The sequence below is a fragment of the Elephas maximus genome, chromosome 8 (genome assembly GCF_024166365.1).
Source record: "Elephas maximus indicus isolate mEleMax1 chromosome 8, mEleMax1 primary haplotype, whole genome shotgun sequence".
In the NCBI taxonomy this organism is placed as follows: Eukaryota; Metazoa; Chordata; class Mammalia; order Proboscidea; family Elephantidae; genus Elephas; species Elephas maximus.
In genome coordinates this window covers 116,415,697-116,434,612 of record NC_064826.1, presented here as the reverse complement: position 1 = coordinate 116,434,612, position 18,916 = coordinate 116,415,697, and the positions used below count along the sequence as shown (strand labels likewise).

At 40.3% G+C, this 18,916-nt stretch overlaps 1 protein-coding gene across 1 annotated transcript in view; it reads right to left on the bottom strand.

Moving 5' to 3' along the window:
- Window positions 1-18,916, bottom strand: part of PKD1L1 (polycystin 1 like 1, transient receptor potential channel interacting) — a 193,459-nt gene that overhangs the window by 72,858 nt on the left and 101,685 nt on the right. The window contains exons 24-33 of the mRNA XM_049893068.1: window positions 17,698-17,940; window positions 15,767-15,877; window positions 15,497-15,654; window positions 13,978-14,078; window positions 11,646-11,838; window positions 9,690-9,773; window positions 8,000-8,207; window positions 6,361-6,467; window positions 5,225-5,441; window positions 2,726-2,899 (exon numbers count right to left, since the gene is read on the bottom strand). Of these exons, the coding sequence (XP_049749025.1) occupies window positions 2,726-2,899; window positions 5,225-5,441; window positions 6,361-6,467; window positions 8,000-8,207; window positions 9,690-9,773; window positions 11,646-11,838; window positions 13,978-14,078; window positions 15,497-15,654; window positions 15,767-15,877; window positions 17,698-17,940 (1,596 nt within the window). The remainder of the gene's footprint in view (window positions 1-2,725; window positions 2,900-5,224; window positions 5,442-6,360; window positions 6,468-7,999; window positions 8,208-9,689; window positions 9,774-11,645; window positions 11,839-13,977; window positions 14,079-15,496; window positions 15,655-15,766; window positions 15,878-17,697; window positions 17,941-18,916) is intronic.

Here is an 18,916-nt window from a genome sequence, read left to right as displayed (position 1 = left end):
TAAACATACAAAAATCAGTTAGATTCCTCTGTACCAACAAAAAGATCATTGAAGAGGAAACCACGAAATCAATAGCATTTACAGTAGCCCCCAAGAAGATAAAATACTCAGGAATAAATCTCACCAGAGATGTAAAAGACTCATACAAAGAAAACTACAAAACACTTACACAAGAAACCAAGGAGACCTACATAAGTGGAAAAACACACCTTGCTCATAGATAGGAAGAGTTAATGTTATAAAAATGTCTGTTCTACCAAAATCAATCTATAAATTTAATGCAATTCTGATCTAAATTCCAATGACATTTTTTAATGAGATGGAGAAACAAATCACCAATTTCATATAGAAGGGAAAGAGGCCCTGGATAAGTAAAGCATTACTGAAAAAGAAGAACAAAGTGGGAGGCCTTACTCTATCTGATTTTAGAACCTATTATACCGCCATAGTAGTCAAAACAGCCTGGTACTGGTACAACAGATACATAGACCAATGGAACACAATTCAGAATCCAGACATAAATCTATCCACATGTGAGCAGTTGATATTTGACAAAGGCCCCAAAGCAGTTAAGTGGAGAAAAGACAGTCTTTTTAACAAATGGTGCTGGCATAACTGCATATCCATCTGCAAAAAAATGAAACAAGACCCATACCTCACACCATGCACAAAAACGAGCTCAAAATGGATCAAAGACCTAAATATAAAATCTAAAATAATAAAGATCATGGAAGAAAAAATAGGGACAACGTTAGGAGCCCGAACACATGGCATAAACAGTATACAAAACATTACTAACAATGCGGAAGAAAAACTAGACAACTGGGAGCTCCTAAAAATCAAACACCTGTGCTCATCCAAAGGCTTCACCAAAACAGTAAAAAGATTACCTACAGAGTGGGAAAAAGTTTTTAGCTATGACATTTCTCATCAACGCCTGATCTCTAAAATCTACATGATACTGCAAAAACTCAAATACAAAAAGACAAATTACCCAATTAAAAAATGGGCAAAAGATATGAACAGACACTTCACTAAAGAAGACATTCAGGTAGCTAACAGATACATGAGGAAATGCTCACAATCATTAGCCATTAGAAAAATGCAAATCAAAACTACAATGAGATTTCATCTCACTCCAACAAGTCTGCCATTAATCTAAAAAACACAAAACAATAAATGTTGGAGAGGCTGTGGAGAGACTGGAACACTTATACACTGCTGGTGGGAATGTAAAACGATACAACCACTTTGGAAATCAATTTGGTGCTTCTTTAAAAAGCTAGAAATAGAACTACCATATGATCCAGCAATCCCACTCCTTGGAATATATCCTAGAGAAATAAGAGCCTTTACACAAACAGATATATTCACACTCATGTTCATTGCAGCACTGTTTACTACAGCAAAAAGATGGAAGCAACCAAGGTGCCCATCAATGGATGAATGGAGAAATAAATTATGGTATATTCACATAATGGAAAACTGTGCACAGATAAAGAGCAGTGAGGTATCTGTGAAACATTTCATAACATGGAGGAATCTGGAAGGCATTAAGCTAAGTGAAATTAGTGAGTTGCAAAAGGACAAATAGCGTATAAGACCACTATTATAAGAACTCGAGAAACAGTTTAAACAAAGAAAATATTCTTTGATGGTTACAAGAGGGTAGAGGGAGGGAAGGTGTGAGAGGGATATTCACTAATTAGATAGTAGATGAGAACTACTTTAGATGCTGGGAAAGACAACACACAGTACAGGCGAGGTCAGGACAACTGGACTAAACCAAAAGCAATGAAGTTTCCTGAATAAACTGAATGCTTCGATGGCCAGCGTAGCAGGGGCAGGGGCTTGGGGACCATGGTTTCAGCGGACATCTAAGTCAATTGGCATAATAAAATCTATTAAGAAAACTTTCTGCATCCCACTTTGGAGAGTGGCGTCTGGGATCTTAAACACTAGCAAGCAGCCACCTAAGATGCATCAATTGGTCTCAATCCAGCTGGACCAAAGGAGAATGAAGAATACCAAGGACACAAGGTAATTAGGAACCCAAGAGACAGAAAGGGCCACGTAAACCAGAGACTACATCAGCCTGAAACCAGAAGAACTAGAGGGTGCCCGGCTACAACTGATGTCTGCCCTGACAGGGAACACAACAGAGAACCCCTGGGGGAGCAGGACAGCAGTGGGATACAGACCCCAAAATTAGTGTAAAAAGACCAGACTTAATGGTCTGACTGAGACTAGAAGGACTCCGGTGGTCATGGCCCCCAGACCTTCTGTGTTCCCAGGATAGGAACCATTTCCAAAGCCAACTCTTCAGACAGGGGTTGGACAGGACAATGGGATGGAGAGGGATGCTGGTGAGGAGTGAGCTTCGTGGATCAGGTGGACACTTGAGACTATGTTGGCATCTCCTGCCTGGAGGCGAGGTGAGAGGGCAGAGGGGGTTAGAAGGTGACGAAATGGACAGGAAAAGGGAGCTTGGAGGGAAGGAGCAGACTATCTCATTAGGGGGAGAGCAATTTGGAGTATGTAGCAAGGTGTATATAAGTTTCTGTGTGAGAGGCTGACATGATTTGTAAACTTTCACTTAAAGCACAATAAAAATTTTAAAAAACCTTTTTTTGAGGCTTTGATTTTTGCTAATGCCTTAGTCCAGATAGTTCGCCCTGTAGGCCTGTGATTGGGGAGCCACTTGCAGGGAGAAGGAGGGCCCCACCTGCTTGTGCTGTGCGGCAGCGAGCATGGCGGTGAGACAGGAGTAAGCGCACAGCAAGGAGAAGCAGACGCTGAGCCGCTGGGCGTGCAGGTAGCAGCTGTACGAGGGCCGGGTGTACACTGAGACCCAGATATGGACATCCTCCAGGTACTCCGTGAACTTGGCGTACAGAAGCTAAAACAGGAACCGCAAGAAAGGTATTTATGGACATTGAGCATTTATCTAAACTTAATAAAGTCTTAGTTGACGGTCAGTAATTTTCTGAGCAGAGACCCCAAATATATCATTTTAAAATCTCTTGGCTCTGCTATTATAGTCTTCTCAGCATATTCACTGGATGCCTGGTGCCTGCCAGATGCGGGTGGCTCTCCATACCGCACCCCAGCCACACTCTGGACTCGGCACTGCCCGTGCTTCTGCTGGGACTTCCTGAGGTCTTGTGCAGATGTTCCCTCTGCCTCCATTTCCCTCGCTAGAGGCTCTGTTTATAAACCCTCACCTGGCAGAGGCAACTCTCTCATTTGTGTTCCCACTAGACTTTAGAAACAAACAAATAAACTTCCATTTTCTCACTTTTCCTACCAACACAGTTACTGTTTCATGAACTGTAAGAGCACTGAGAGCTGGGACTGTGTCCCAAGTGCCTGTCAGTGCTCCCCACAGTGTCTGCCACAAGGCGGGTGATACACTGCTTAGGGAATTGAGCTGAATTTGTAAAGTTTCAGTTCAATTCAAACAATGCTTGATGCTCAAGATTGTTCTAGAAAAAAATAACGATAAGTAGAAACGATCTTACAGGATACAAGCAGAATGCAGAAGCAAATGCCAGCAACGCAATTTTAACGGAATGAAAATATATCCTTTTTATGTAAACTGGCTAGCACGTATGGTGACTGAGTCACAGGACACATCACATTTGTTGATGTATTACTAAATTAACAGGTATAGGTTTCTCACAAAAAGTTGCCAAGCAAAATAGCTTGAAAATAAACAATCTGTATTTCTTACTGTTATATTTAGCTAGCTAAATGATCATTCTTACATAGAAATAAATCTAGGAGAAAGTCCCCATTGATTTGGGCCTTCATTTTTAGGTGCTAAAGAGTTTCCATATGTTGTGGATGGTTGAAAACTGGACCTCAAACCCATTTAGGATGATTAATTTTATGTGTTAACTTGGCTAGGCTACAGTATCCTATTGTTTGGCTAAACACTAGTCTAGTTATTGTCTTGGAGTAGTTACATATGATTAAATCAGTTGGCCTTCTATAATGTAATATAATATAATCACTTTCCATAATGTAATCTAAAGTAATATAATCCATCAATTGAAATCATACTAGTAGGGTGGATCCTAAACTGAATCACATCTGAATTATAAAAAGAACAGACTAGACACAGAAAAATACACAGGGGAAGACAGAAACCATGTATGAGGGCTGCCCATAAGCAAAGAAACATCAAGGATCTAGGAAATCCGAGAGAGAGGCTCACAGGAAGAAGTTGACACAGCACAGACTCTGATTTGGACTTTCAGCCTCCAGAACTGTGTGAAAATGAAGTTCTGTTCTTTAAAGCCAACCACTTGTGGTATTTCTGTTAAGGCAGCACTAAGTAACTAAGACACTATCCATTTATTGTTTGCTGACTAAACCAACAATGTCACCAAAGTGGTGAACGTGGCCCTCTTATATACTGCACAAACACACTGAAAATAGAGCACAGTGACAACATCTAGTAAAAGCAGGAGAAATGTTGACATTCCTTGATATGTTATCGCAGTTTGAGATGCAGAGTGGGAAACCTGTGACCAGAAACACAATGTTCTAAGAAATAAATGAGGGAAAAACTTAAATGTCCAAGTAGGTGGAGGGGTTAAGCAAATAGTGACAATGAACCATTACGTAGTCTTTAAATGATGATTTTTAAAAAGTGTATAAACTTATTCTGAAGGGTTAAATTAGAAAATACAAAATGCACAAGCTAAAATACATTAGTATGAAGGGAAGGCCTGGATGGGAACATGAAAAAATGAAAAGCTTCATGGCTGGTGTGTGAGATTATGGGTGATTTTTGGCTCTTTTCACAATCCTCTACTGTCCCGTCTCTGATCATGTCTGTTTTCTGCCCATCAGTTATTTTGGTTGTTCAGGATATATACAGGGGATTCCAAGAGGCTTTAATTAGAGGCCCCTGGACAGCACACACCTCCAGCAACCACAACTTGATAAATGTTATTATACTTACAATTAAAAGAAGAAAAACTCCACTGCAATAATCAATAATAGGGAAAGGCCATTAATCCATGCTTGGATAGTCACTTAATGTCTGCATCATTTAAGATACCAGTGTCTTGATAGCTAACTAAGAAAATACATAATAAACTTAATTTTAGACAAGTTTTAAAAAGTAACTGCAGGGAAAGAGGCAGTGCTAAGGAGCACAACCTACAGTAAAATGAGTTTGCAGGGTGGGGAGGTCACCTCTATCCAGGCCTACCTTCTGGAAGCCAAGGCCTCGGTGCAGAGGGATGAGCTCCCGATCCACTCTTCCGTCCCCTCGGCCTGCAGCAAGCCAGCACTCTGCAGAGAAGAACCAGCTTTGCCCAGTGCGCAGCTCCTTCACCAGCACGTGGCTGATGTACCAGCTTGGAGAAGGACCGCAGTTGTTGTGCCAGAGGCGGATCTTCCAAAGAGGGCCGAGATGACCAGGAACACTACGGATATACACAACAGTGCCTCGTCAGACAATGTGTGCTCGGCTGGCCAGCCTGGGGGTACAGAGAAGCCTGGTTCTTGCCCTTAAGTTATGTTTGGTCTAAGTGGGGGTATCAGACATATAAAACAAGTTGTTGTGAAGTGGACCCTGACTAATTGTGACCCCATGTGTGTCAGATATATGATAAATTATCGTACCAAGTGGCATATGCAGGCCCTCTGGACCACGGATGACCACGTGATGGACAATTAATTCTTGGAGACCCCTCTAATCACGTCAAAGCAGGTAGCTGTGAATCCCCCAATAACGGTGACTGTACACATAGGGTCTTAACACCTACTAGTTCCCCTTTATCACATTCACCAAAGCCTAAGTAATTTATTTGTATCTAGCATGATTTAGTCTGAGTTAACCTTTATTCTACTAATGAATAAATACATGAGTCTAAATCAATAAATCTTACCAACACTATTTACTAGAAAAAAATTTTAGTTCAGCACTTTTATATTTTATAAAAATATCAGGTACTTATACTCATATCTTGATAAATTATCCCTCTTGCCCCAGCCCCACCACCTCTGTGCTGCTATGTGACCTTGCTCTTCTGATTTTAGGATGAACCTAAGCAATTTAAGCAGGTTTAATGATGCAAAAAATACTGTGATTATAAACTTTGACTAGCATGTAGAATCTCTCTCTTCCCTCCTTCCCTCCCCCCCTTCTTCCATCTCTTCTTCACTAATCTATTCCAAACAATAAACACTAAAAGTTTAAAATGGTTTGTATGTATACTGATGTTCCCCACTAGAAACAAACGTTGTGTATTTCTACATTTTTGGATTTGTAATAAAAAAAGCGTACACTAATTCCAATTGTCTCTCTTTCCCAAATTATGCTGTCAAAATATTTCAAAATACCTCAGTATAAAGGTGTGCCTGGAATTCCTTTCGAATAGGGGCTTCTCTGGACAGTAGAGCTCTCTGGTTTCTGAAAGTCCATTTTCACCATACAAAACAATGTAAACCTCACAAAACAAAGACACAGGGATGAGAGTTCAAGATATTTGCCATAACTAGATTATGCTGGGTTGGGAGCATCCTTACACTTTCTCCCAACTTGCCTCTGTAAGTCCACTGTTGGGGCATAGTGTGCCCCAGCGTGGAGTCGAGGGCCAAAGGTGGCTCAGCACAGAGGAGGGCAGGGGAATAGTGCCTGGTAGGGTAGGCTGGGTTTTCACACATTTATCTAGAAAAGCTATGGCCCAACTTAGATTCTCTAGGACATTACTTTTTCTCTTATGCACCAGAGAGCATGACGATGGGATGGACAATCCTCTTCCCTTCAGAAGAGGGAGAGGCCCTTGAGGACCCTGCCAGACACTGGGGCTGGGCCAGGGTGCAGGGTGGGCCTGCTGCACCCCTACATTGGTACAATTCACCCTGAAAGTGCACGTTGTTGGCCTGGGGCAGGGATTGTCACCCCTTACTGGTCTTTTTTTGTACAGAAATTTAGTTTTAATGTAATTTATCAGTCTCTCATGTAAGAAAGTTATTTATTCATTTCTTGTTTTTGAAATCCTTCCCCACCCCAGAGTATATATTATCTTTCAGCAGATTTTCAATTTGTTTTTTCAGTTAGTTCTCTAACCTTTCGAGTTTATTTTTGGGTATAATGAGAAATGAAGATCTAATGCTACCTTTTCACACAAGGAAAACCATTGTCTCAAAACACTTTACTGTATAGTCCATCCTTTCCCCTCTGGTCTCGAAGTCTTCCTCATGAGCTCATGTTGGTTCTGGGGTCTCCAATTTGTTCCACGAATCTAGTGGTCAGTCCCTGACAACTCTGTACTATCTAGTTCCTATCGCTTCAAAGCAAGCCTGGGAGGTGGGCTGGGGAAGTGCCTGCCTGGTTCTTCTCTTCATGACCATTCTTGGGACTTCATTTTTCCACAGACGTTTTAGAATTAGTTTTTCAAGTTCAATAAAACATCGTGGAACTTGATTGGCATTTCACTGAATTTAACCTCTTTATGCCTTCGTTTTTCATTTGTAAAGTGGTCGTATTATATTAATAGAACTTACTCATACGGTTTTTTCAGGATTAATAAAATGGCACGTAGCAAAGCCCCAATTCACATTTGCTATTATTATTGTTATTATTATTATATCGATATTATAGATTAATTTGGGAAAAATCCACACGGGAAAATCAGTTTTTCCATCTATGAAAAATATAGCTCTTTCATTATTTAAATTCCTTGTGTATATTTGGTCAGTTTTCTCCGTGACGGTCTTGTAACTGTTTGGTGGACTTATTTCTAGGCACCTCATCATTTTGTGGCTGTGATGAAAAGGATCTTGTTTTCTATTAATTACTTAGTCTAATTAGTTATTGCTGTTATATAGAGATGCCTTTGATGTATTTATCTCAGCCATACATTCAGCAATTTTGTTAAACTTTCAAATCATGCATTTCTGGTGCCCTTACTCACACCTGTCCACACCCTTCGGACACAGCCAGGTAGCATCTCTTAAGTTGCCTGCTGGCAGTTACCTTTGCGGTCAGCTGGGCTGGAGCTCGAAAGCCTGTGTCAATAACCACTGCATATAGCTGTTGGTCTGGTGAGGGGTTTTCTTGCAGAAAAATGTAACCAGTTTTCTTTTTTTCATGATGATCTACATGTTTGCTTTTAGCAACCAAAAACATGTAAAGAATCATAAAAAGCACAATAATAACACTGGGAATCAGGTTTTCTGGGTGACTGTAAATAAAAGGAGATAAAAAGTAAAATTATTCATGAAAATAAACATTTACAAAAAGACTGACTGACTGAGCCCCCCACCCCCACACACATGAGCCCCCTCTGGTCCTTTGTTTTTGAACTCTTGCTTTGTAACTGGGAGAGGAGAGGGGAGGGAAGGGAGGAGAGAAGATTTTTGTTGGGGAAAGTGGCCAAGGAGAGAAAGATGGAAGGGGTGGAGCAGCATCTGTCTGCCTCTAGGCATCTTGAACTGGTTTGGGGCCCCTTATGGGAGAAGGTGCTTGCGCATTTTGGCTCCAACAAAGGTCTGGGCTCCAGTCCTGGTTTCCTTGCCTGGCATGCTTCTTCTAGATGAGGACAGAGCCTTGTCCTTAGCCCCATCCCATCAGCTTGGCAGGGTGCTCAGAGCTCACCTAGCTCCAGACTTCCCTTCTTCTTAGGCATGGACTAAGACCTTGGAACTTTTCGGATTCTGGCTGGATCTCCCAAAATGCCACTACACCTACATGACTTCAGGTGTTGCCTTTGTCTGGACACCCCCAGTGTGGGCCTACCCAGTGGTTTGTACCATCTGTGGTATCAATGCCTGAGTGGACCACAGGATTGCTGGTGACCTTCACTGGCCAGCATCTGTACCATTAGTGATTCATGTCTATCTTAGTAATGATTTGATCCACCTACTAGTCTACAAAACAATCAACTCTTCATGATTTACGAAGTAATAAAGAAAGGTATAATTCCCTATTACTAAGCTTTTACTCAAATAGTGCGTGCCTTCTACATTCGTTTGCCAACCGCTCAGGGGTAGAAGGTGCGTGTTATTTGAGTAAAAATAAGGTACATAAACATGAGGGAGAAAAACTTAACACTCAACACTCATGAGAAAATGCACACTCTTCCATCAATATTCATTAAGTAAATACTTACTATGTACTTGCTACAGGCCAAGCACTGTACTAAGTATGGGGCTACACTGATGAATAAGATGAAGACGATTTTCCTATCTACATAGAGCTTATACTCTATTTACGAATATTCCAGAATCTAAATATATTTGTTCCATATAAAACAATGACTATAAAAGTAGAGTGAATTTTTAATTTATCATCTAAATGAGACACTTGAGAGAGAAAGAAGGAGCTATTAAGAGTTAGGCTAAGACAATACTCATATATTGGAACAGGCAAATCAGGCAGTGTCATCACTGTAGGTATTAACCCAATAGACAGTCATTAACCAAATTCACACTGAACTAAAACTAAGCTTCAAAGTAAGAAAATTGTGCTGACTTTTTGGAGTTTATACATCTCCTTTCAGTGAATGTAAGTACAGGTAGATAGCTATAGATAGATACCTGTTTAATATTTAAAGATAATTATCTTTAATTATGAATATTCAAAAAAATAAAACGATAGTAAGTAACACCAATTTCAAGTATCTGCTGAATTAAACTTGCGTATCGATCCAGTCAATGGAACTTACCTCTGTAAATTAGAAATGTCACTCATTTCAAAACTGACATTCAGCTTTCTTCTCACAAGGGTGAATGCTGTGAGGTGATCATAGCTGGAAGAGAAATACTGATGAGGAAGATGACCAAACTGTGGTGACAGCAATTGTTTACAATATGATTGTGTACTGCTTAAAAAATAAGGAAGACAAGTTCCAATAACTATAACCTTATGATTTAGACTCAGTTTAAAGAATTCAGCTAAAACCTAAGTTAGCAATGATATACCCAACATCTTTCCCTCAGAGCCTTTGAGGGCACAATTTCCCCTGAGGCTGTCCTCTTTGCTATCTGAGACACTGGGTGTTCTCTTTCTAGGCTTCCTTGTGCATTGCACACATATCTGTTACAGGCCCTCTCCACAGTTCAGGTTGAATCTTTAGAATCAGAGAGTCTCAAGTTCAAATTGCAACTTAGCTGTGGACTGACCTTGTCAATTAGTCAACCTCTGTTAGCTTTTTTTCCTAAATGCCAGCCCCTGGCATTATAAATATCCTAAATTGGTAGCTAATACCATGACAACTACCATCAAGTCTGTCATTTTTTGATAAAACCTATCTCTCCCTCATTCATCCCTGCTCAGGTCCTATCCTGTACCCCTGGTTCAGAGAAAAGTACCTAGCAGACAGTGGTATGTAACCGTGAATGAATTATGGATTGATGGAGTAGTAAATAATTGAATATTGAAGTGAAATACTGGACCATGACCAGTAGGTTCCAGTGTGTTCCTAGCAATGGCGTCATGTAAATGTAAGAGTACAGCATAAGCAAAGCAATGAATGGTTTATAAATCATGCCAGTATGTGATATGCTTTGGACATACTGGACTTCTAAAAGGCAACCACGAAATACAATTCCTCATGGATTAATTCTTCTTAAGAAGGACATTATTATTTCTATTTCCAAATATGCATAATAATTAGTTAATTCTCCATTCTAATGAAAGGGCAACAACAAAAATGAGTGACCTGAGCGCCTAACAGAACTGTCAGTTTTATGACTAGATAATAAAGAATTTCTAATTTAGCGACATGGCTAATAGATCCAAAAATGGCTGAGAAGGTTGCCCAGAGTCTGTCTAGAGGCTTTTCTTGTATCATAAAATTCATCTTTACAACCACCCCCACGATGAGGTGAAGAAGTAAGGCACATGGTGGGAGACAGAGCAGAGGTCCCCATCACCTGGCTACAACTGCATACTCCTAAAGGGTACCGACTTCTACAATCATACAGTCTATCAATCCAGAGCACTAGCATCCATCCACCTATGGATGCGTTCCTTCAACAGACATTTGCTAAACACGAATTAACATACCAGTCCCCATGGGGAAGCGGTAAATGCAAAGAGCACTTATGTAATCCAGACCCCGCACCTGGGAGGCTACAGCAAAAGAAGAGAACCAAGACTTGCAGACAAGACATGACAATAAGAGGGTCTCAGAGGCACTTGGACACAGTGGTGGTTCAATAGTAGAATTCTCACCTCCTATGTGGGGGACCCAGGATTGATTCTTGGCCAAGGCACCTCACCTGTAGCCACCACATGTAGTGTAGTGGTAGCTTGTGTGCTGCTAGACTAAGATGGACGAGAAGGAAAGGCCTGCTGATCTACTTCCAAAACACAGCCAATGGAAACCCTATGGATCACAATGGCCCAATCCACAACTGATCATGGGGATGCCACAGGACTGGGCAGCATTTCATTCCTACACACGGGGTCGTCATGAGTTGGGGCTGACTTGATGGTAGCTAACACATCATACATAATAAAAGGCACACATGGTTGGTGTTGTACAAACCAAGGTTGCTCCTTTTTCTTTTCCTAGGAGGACAAGATTCAGGAAAGGATCTAGGGGATGGGCCCTACTCAGGAGAAAATGTAATCACTGACTAAAATGCCAAATTCCTTCTGAACTGTATGTCTATACCTGCAGTTAACCTTTTCTGGAAAAGTTCCTGGTTGTGGAGGGAAGGTGCTAGATTTCCACTCCCTCTTATCCCAAAAGAGGCACCGGATCCACTGGAAACCCACTGTGTAGTTCACCGCTTTAGCTAAATATTTGTTTGGAGGTGTTCTGTCATAGTCAGCATCTAATAAGGCCAAGTAACCCAAGCTGGCATCTAAAAATAAGAAAAAAAAAAAAAAGACAACCCGAATTTGGTAAAAAGGCATTATCAATTTCAAATGCAGATAGAGTAGCAGACAAGTATCAAAGTAGCAGACAGGAACCTAAGGTAGGAGATGGCAGGGATTGAATGAACACAGAGCCTTCAAATTCTGGCCATTTCCTCTTCCAGCAGCATTTAAATTGTGAATTAAATACCTCAAGTCAAATCTACCCAAATGCAGATTTTCATTTGAGAATGACAGAGTGTTTGGGAAGGAAAACCGTGTTTCTACCATTTCCCTGTGTGCCATATTACCAAACTTAGCCAAATAGATAAACCAAACCTGTTGCCTCTGAGTCAATTCTGACTCATAGTGACCCTATAAGACAGAGTAGAACTGCCCCATAGGGTTCCAAGGCGTAATCTTTACAGAAGCAGACTGCCACATCTTTCCCACAGAGAGGCTGGTAGGGTCAAACCACTGATCTTTCAAGAACTTGACCACTGCACCACCAGGCCTCACCTGTAATGTGACACTATGTCCTTGTGATATTACGCTATGAGAAGTTCATAGCACTGCCTATGAAGTATCTTGACCAACTTGTGAACACTGAACTTGATCATGAGGAAACCATCAGACAAACTCAGGTCATGGAACATTCAAACAATAAATGCCCTGGACTCACACAAAATGTTAATGTCATGGAAAAAATGGTGGGAGTGTTGTAGATATTAAGGAGACTAAAAAGACATGGCAATGCAAATGTATTATATGCATTTTGACTTAATCCTGAATAAAATGTAAAGAGCTATAGAAGTCACTTGGGGAGATAATTGCAAAATTTTAATATGCAGTGCATAGTGGATGCCATTCTTGAACGAATGTTGTTTTGTTTGTTTGTTTTAGGTATGATAATGGTACTGAGTTACATAGGAAAAGTCTTTGTTCTTATGAGATGCATGTTGAAGTCTTTAGAAGTGAAGTGTCATGGTGTCTGCAATTTTCTCTGAAATGGTTCAGCTCCCCAGAAAACCACATACGGATAAAGCAAACGTGGCAAAAGGCCAGCAAATCATGCATCTAGATGAAATGTATCCAGCTGTTTGATGTACACTTTTTGGACTTTACCCTCAGTGTGAAATTTTTCACCAAAAAAAGTTGTTGGAGAAAGAACATTTCAAGCACAAAATTTTTAAAATTGCCATTGAGAATTTGAATTTGCTTAGAAACACAGCTTGACTGGTTTTTTAAATAAATGAGAAAGTCATGAAGTGATTCCTTTGCAAAGGCAGAATGCTGCATCCCAGCACAAACGTGGAAGGCGGGGAATACAGGGCTGGTGCATTCCTCTGACAGTCTGGGGATCACCCTGCAACACCTGTACTTACTAGCCCTGTGTGAATTGACTCGAGCACTTAGAGCCCCAGCACCTGCTTCTCAGGGGAGGAAACTGAGGCTCAGGGGCCTCTGCAACCAGGGCCAGACTGTTCGTCAGGTGCAACCAGGAACTGAGCACACGTGTGCCATCCCTAGAGCTGACACTCTGTCCACCACAGGCTGGTGGTGAGGGAGGGTCAAAGGAGGTCCTGTTATCTCTGCTTATACCTGAGCCACAGAGAAAGCCTAGGAAGTGCAGGTGTCTGACCTCCAGTGTCCAGGAGCTAAGCCAGTAAATCAGAGAGGCCAGCACGAGGCGCCATCGCAGCTAAGAAGGGCAAATGAATTACTCTGGGGGTCAGGGAAGGCCTGCCAAAGGAGGTGAAAGTTGGGTTACGAGATCAGCAGAGGTGGCTTTGATGAAAGGAAGGGGAGGGCACTCGTGAGAGCACTGCAAAGGCAGAAATGCAAGAAAGCTGGACACTCTGGGAAACGCATGCTGGGGTGATGGCAGTTGGGGAAAAAGGGAGGAGAGGCTGCTGGAAATGCAGCTGCTGGAGAGATGGGGGTGGGCTGCGTGAGCACCCACCTCAGCACAAGGATTATCCCGTATTTTCTACTTATTGTCTATTATTAAACAGTTTGTATACAAGCAAAGAGATCATTTTGTCGTTTCATGATGAAGAAAAATGCTATCATGCAAACGTATGTTGTAACAGATATTTTCAACACATGAGTAGAACTGAAAGTTAAAAAGTCTCTTTCCCACTGACCTTCTAGTGAAACAGCAGGAATGTAAATCTGTACGACTTGCTCATCCCAGAAGTAGACCTGTTTCACCAGGAAATCAGAGGGAGTCGGTTTCTTGGAGAATCTAGGAAAGAAAAAGGAAGTTGCGATGTCTATCTAGTTTGTTTTTTCAAAGACTTTAATCATGTGATTTTGTGCAAAACATTGTTTTCACTGCAAGGAGGCAGCCTGAGATTAAAAAGCGCCAATATTCTTATTCCACTGTACAACTTGGTTAATAAATATTTCTATATAACACTTTTCGTTCATAAGAACAGAATTTTCAGTAAAAAACCAAGACAACTAAGCCAGCACAGCTTGTAGGAATAAAAGGAACAACCTAATTCCACGTGGTTCAGCAGGTGAGACACTACAACTCAAACATGTCTGTTTGCTGTAGTGTTAACGCTTTATGAGTTGGGAACTGAGAAATGAAAGACAGTAAACACAAAGCAGTTAGATTAGGAAATCAGTCAAAACCAATTCACCTTTCTGCATGTGAATTAAATAATTTTGTTAAAAACTCAAACCTTTTAAGCAAACAGACACTTTTCAGACATCTAATGGATCAGCTCATATGTCAGAAGAACTCAAGTCAACAAGCACTGATTAAAATCAACCATGTATTGATATTACCACTGTGTAAGATATGGGCCTTGCTCAGGAGTACCCTTCAATCTAGTTGAGATGTCCACCCAAAGAAGCAGGAGCAGTGGGATGGCTAAGGATTTGTCAGATATCCTAAATACACGGGAACTCGGAGCAGAGGAATGGCCCAGGTCACACTTCTCCAAGAGAATCCTGTGTCCATCCAGGCCTGCCGCATACTCTAAAAACTGGTGGTTCCTTAGCATTTTTAACATATGACTCAAAAGACTCTTTTTTCAATATTCATTTTTTAGACTTCCTATGTAGTTTAGTTATAAAATGGGACATGTAAGTCTCATGACCTCAACATCACTGAGAGAGATGATTAATTTATCAAGTCTCCTTAGATATTATAATTTGAATACATATTCTCCTTTTGAAAAAAAAAGAAAAGAAAACTTCTGGACTAACCCCCCAAAAAACCAAACCCATTGCCATTTGAGTCAATTCCAACTCATAGCGACCCTATGGGACAGAGCAGTACTGCCCCATATGGTTTCCAAGGCTGTAAATTTTTATGGAAGCAGATTGCCACATCTTTCAAACTCCCAGCCTTTCATTAGCAGACAAGTGCTTAATCATTGCTGAGAGGGCTCCTTGAGAGTGAATTAGATTCTTAAATAAGATCATATATATTATTACTAACAACTCAGGTGTTTCTCACGCCAATATGCTTAACAGGCAGGAATACGGTCTCAAAAAAAAAAAGCGGGGACTCAGCCACTGGATAGTTAAACACATAACATGATTTCTTCCGATAATGAGCCTCATTACTGCTTTCAGAATGCAATTAAATTCACTCAGTTTTTTCCACAGGCATTCTTAAGGATGATATCCCATCTTCCCACATCATACCTTACTAGCAACATTATGGGAAAGGCTCTTGTGATGGTCTTAGAAAATGTGATTCTTATCTGTAGAGATTCCTGGGAGTTTTCAGAAGGTCCAATGAACTGATGAAAATTCATTTTATCCCGAGACAAGACAAATGTCGTATTATTTCTTCTGTTATCCTGTCATCAATGGAAACAAGTTAAGCAAGACTGGTCTTTGGAAGAGTGATGTGTTAAAAAACCAGCCAGTGCAGCCTCAATGAAGCAGCGATGACTGGGGGGGTTTCCTTACAAGGCTGTCTTCCTCCCCGAACTCGACAGTCACGGGTGTCTGTAGCCAGTGTCTGCTGAAGGGCTGTCTGCTGGAGCAGTCATAGAGGCTCAGATCCACAGCTCCACCAACCTGTGGAAACAAAGGCCATCTCAGAGGAAATGATGACAAACAAATGATGACAAACAAATGACTTAAGTGAGAAAAGCAGAAAACCAGAGTGATGCTTACTATTAAAAATACTGTGTTTTTACACAAATAACGCTTGCTATACTTTTTGCCAAACTCGTAACCCCCTTGCACGTTATTTTCCTAAGCTCACTGTGTACATTATATGGGTGGGTGTGTTATTTACATGGGCACACTATTTGTGAAAAAATAAGTATGTACATGATGACAAAAATTAGAAGATAACATAGAAATAAACAAGTTTTACTGGTTAGGATAGCAGAATTTGAGGTGAATTTAATTCTTTCCTTTTCTTTCTCTTATTAAAATTAATTTTTGAAGTTTTAAAAAGTATTCTTTTATTTGATTGTTCACTTTAAAAACTAATAGTTGCCTATAATCTCATTGCTCAGAGAAATCGTATTTGGGGATGTTGCTTTTTAAACATTTTCTATGCATTGAGATAATACTAGGCAGATAATTCAGTGCCTTATATTTTTGTATAAATTTTTCCAAAGCCACTAAAAGTTCTTTACTTGCAGAATTTTAATTGGCTGTGTATGGATTATTAGAATTTATATAAATAATCAGTGAAGTTCCCCTACTTGGAACACTAGGCGTATTTTCATTTTGGTTATCATAAATAATATTGTTTTGAATAAATAAATAAAATAAAATATATTGTTTTGAATAAATGTTTTGTCATTTCCTTAGTGTAGATCCCTAGAGTATAGCAACTGGGCCCAGATTTTTGAGACTCTTTGTAGCTGGTGACAAAGTGCTTATCGGAAAGGTTATACCAACTGACACATTGGTTACCTCACTACACCTCCACAAGTGGTATTTTTAAAGGATTGTACTTTTGTAAGTTAAAAAGAACCCACTTTATTTTAATTTCCATTTCTTTATTGTTTTTGTTAGGTTGAATTATTTTCTTATACTAATTAGCCATTTCTGTTTTCCCAAAAAAAAAAAAAAAAGGACGCTTCATAAGCTGAGGATTTTTTGACCAAAATGGAGAAATAAATAAGATGCACATCATTAATTTGTGTATTCATTCATCAGACATTTATGGAGTACTCAAGGAGCAGGGCTGGGGCACAGAGATTTAGAAGACACACACTTTGCCCTCTGGGAACTCATGGGAATTCTGGGATTGTTCAAGCAGTTTCTGAATGTAGAAGGTGAAGCAGATATTCACAACATCACCAAGCAGCTGGGACAATCTTGACTTCTCCATCCTAACCTTACCTGTTGACTCTGGTCCCCTCTCCGGCTCAACCTCCCAAGGCCCCAGTGGCCTTTCTTAGTGGATCAGCCTAGCCTTTCAGGTTAGTGTGGAAGAAAAGAGGTTAGTTCTAGTAGGTCCACAGTAGTTCCTCTTTCTTAAGTTTCGCTCAATTTGAACTTCTCATTGGATTTCAGAAACAAGTCAACATGTCCAAGAGATCACTGACCACAGTGTTTGGCATAATCATTATACCACGTACTCCAAACTATTTCCACTGTTATACTCTATGACAATGGATTTAAAAGTCCCCACAAGAAACACTGAGTGGGTCCAATTGCTGAGATGCCAGTGATACCTAATTTTGCTAAGGTTTCTGAGAAACTGTGAGCTTCCAAGATAAGTATAGACAGCGAAACATTCTAAGGGACCCCTCTCTTCAAACTAAAAAACAAGTTCAAACACGCCAACCTAATCTCTCTTTTTATCATCAAACCACATTTATCGCAAAATTGAAATGATCATCAGAAGTGAGAGGCCACCTGACACATTGTACCTGACCAGGAGCTCGTCCCTTTAGATATGGGTTCTTTTTGAAGAGTATGAGTTGACTGATATAGCATGGGTTCTGAAGGTCTGTCCCAGCAGGACTCTGCCCAGCTAGGTCACTGGGTAAATGAACTTGGACAGAGCCAATACTCTGGACGGTGTCCTGAAGACTGTAATGAAGCCAGACCTGGAATTCCATCGTTCCAGTGCCAACGTGGAGCTGAAGCTCACTGCTCGCAAAGAGGGAGCTCTGAAATAAAGAGCAGGGCAGATTCAAGTGTTTACAGGACAAATAAGGAAATGTTCTTGAATCCAGAGCCCGGGGAGGGTGAAGAGAAATTGAAAAGGTCGTCAGTCTCAAATTAGTTTGGATTCATTTGCCTGAGCAAAGATTTTGATACCAGTATATAATGGCAAATAAGAGTTAAATACAAACGGTTTTCTTTTGTTGTGGAGCCACTTTCTGTGATGTTTTATTTATTTTACAGCAACTTCTATGCTTCTTGGCAGGTATAGGGTGTTCTTCACCAATCAAAGTAGAGTTTCACCAACATGATTATTTTTAAAACACAGAGACTCGACAGTAAACATGAGCACAGTTTGCAGTAAATAGCACAGATACGCAATAAATATTCTTAAATATATTAATTGATAATGATGATTGTTACAATCAGATTCAGATATGATCTTTATTTTTTAATTTCCCAAATATTACAGTAACTATCAGTTAAATAAGCCAGCAGGCCCAAATGGAGAGCAATGACGAATGGGTAGGGGAGCAGTAACAAAAGCACTGTCTACTAACACACTGCTTCTTGAAAGCATTAGCCATTTCATAAGCTGAAAGAAAAAGAAAAAAAAAAAACACTAAGTGCTGGCATAACTGGATATCCATCTGCAAAAATATGAAACAAGACCCATACCTCATCCCATGCACAAAAACTAACTCAAAATGGATCAAAGACCTAAATATAAAAATCTAAAATGATAGAGATCATGGAAGAAAAAACAGGGACAACTCTAGGAGCCCTAATACATGGCATAAACAGTATACAAAACATTACTAACAATTCACAAACACCAGAACAGAAACTAGATAACTGGGAGCTCCTAAAAATCAAACACCTGTGCTCATCCAAAGACTTCACCAAAACAGTAAAAAGATTACCTACAAACTGGGAAAAAGTTTTTAGCTATGACATTTCTGATCAGCATCTGATCTCTAA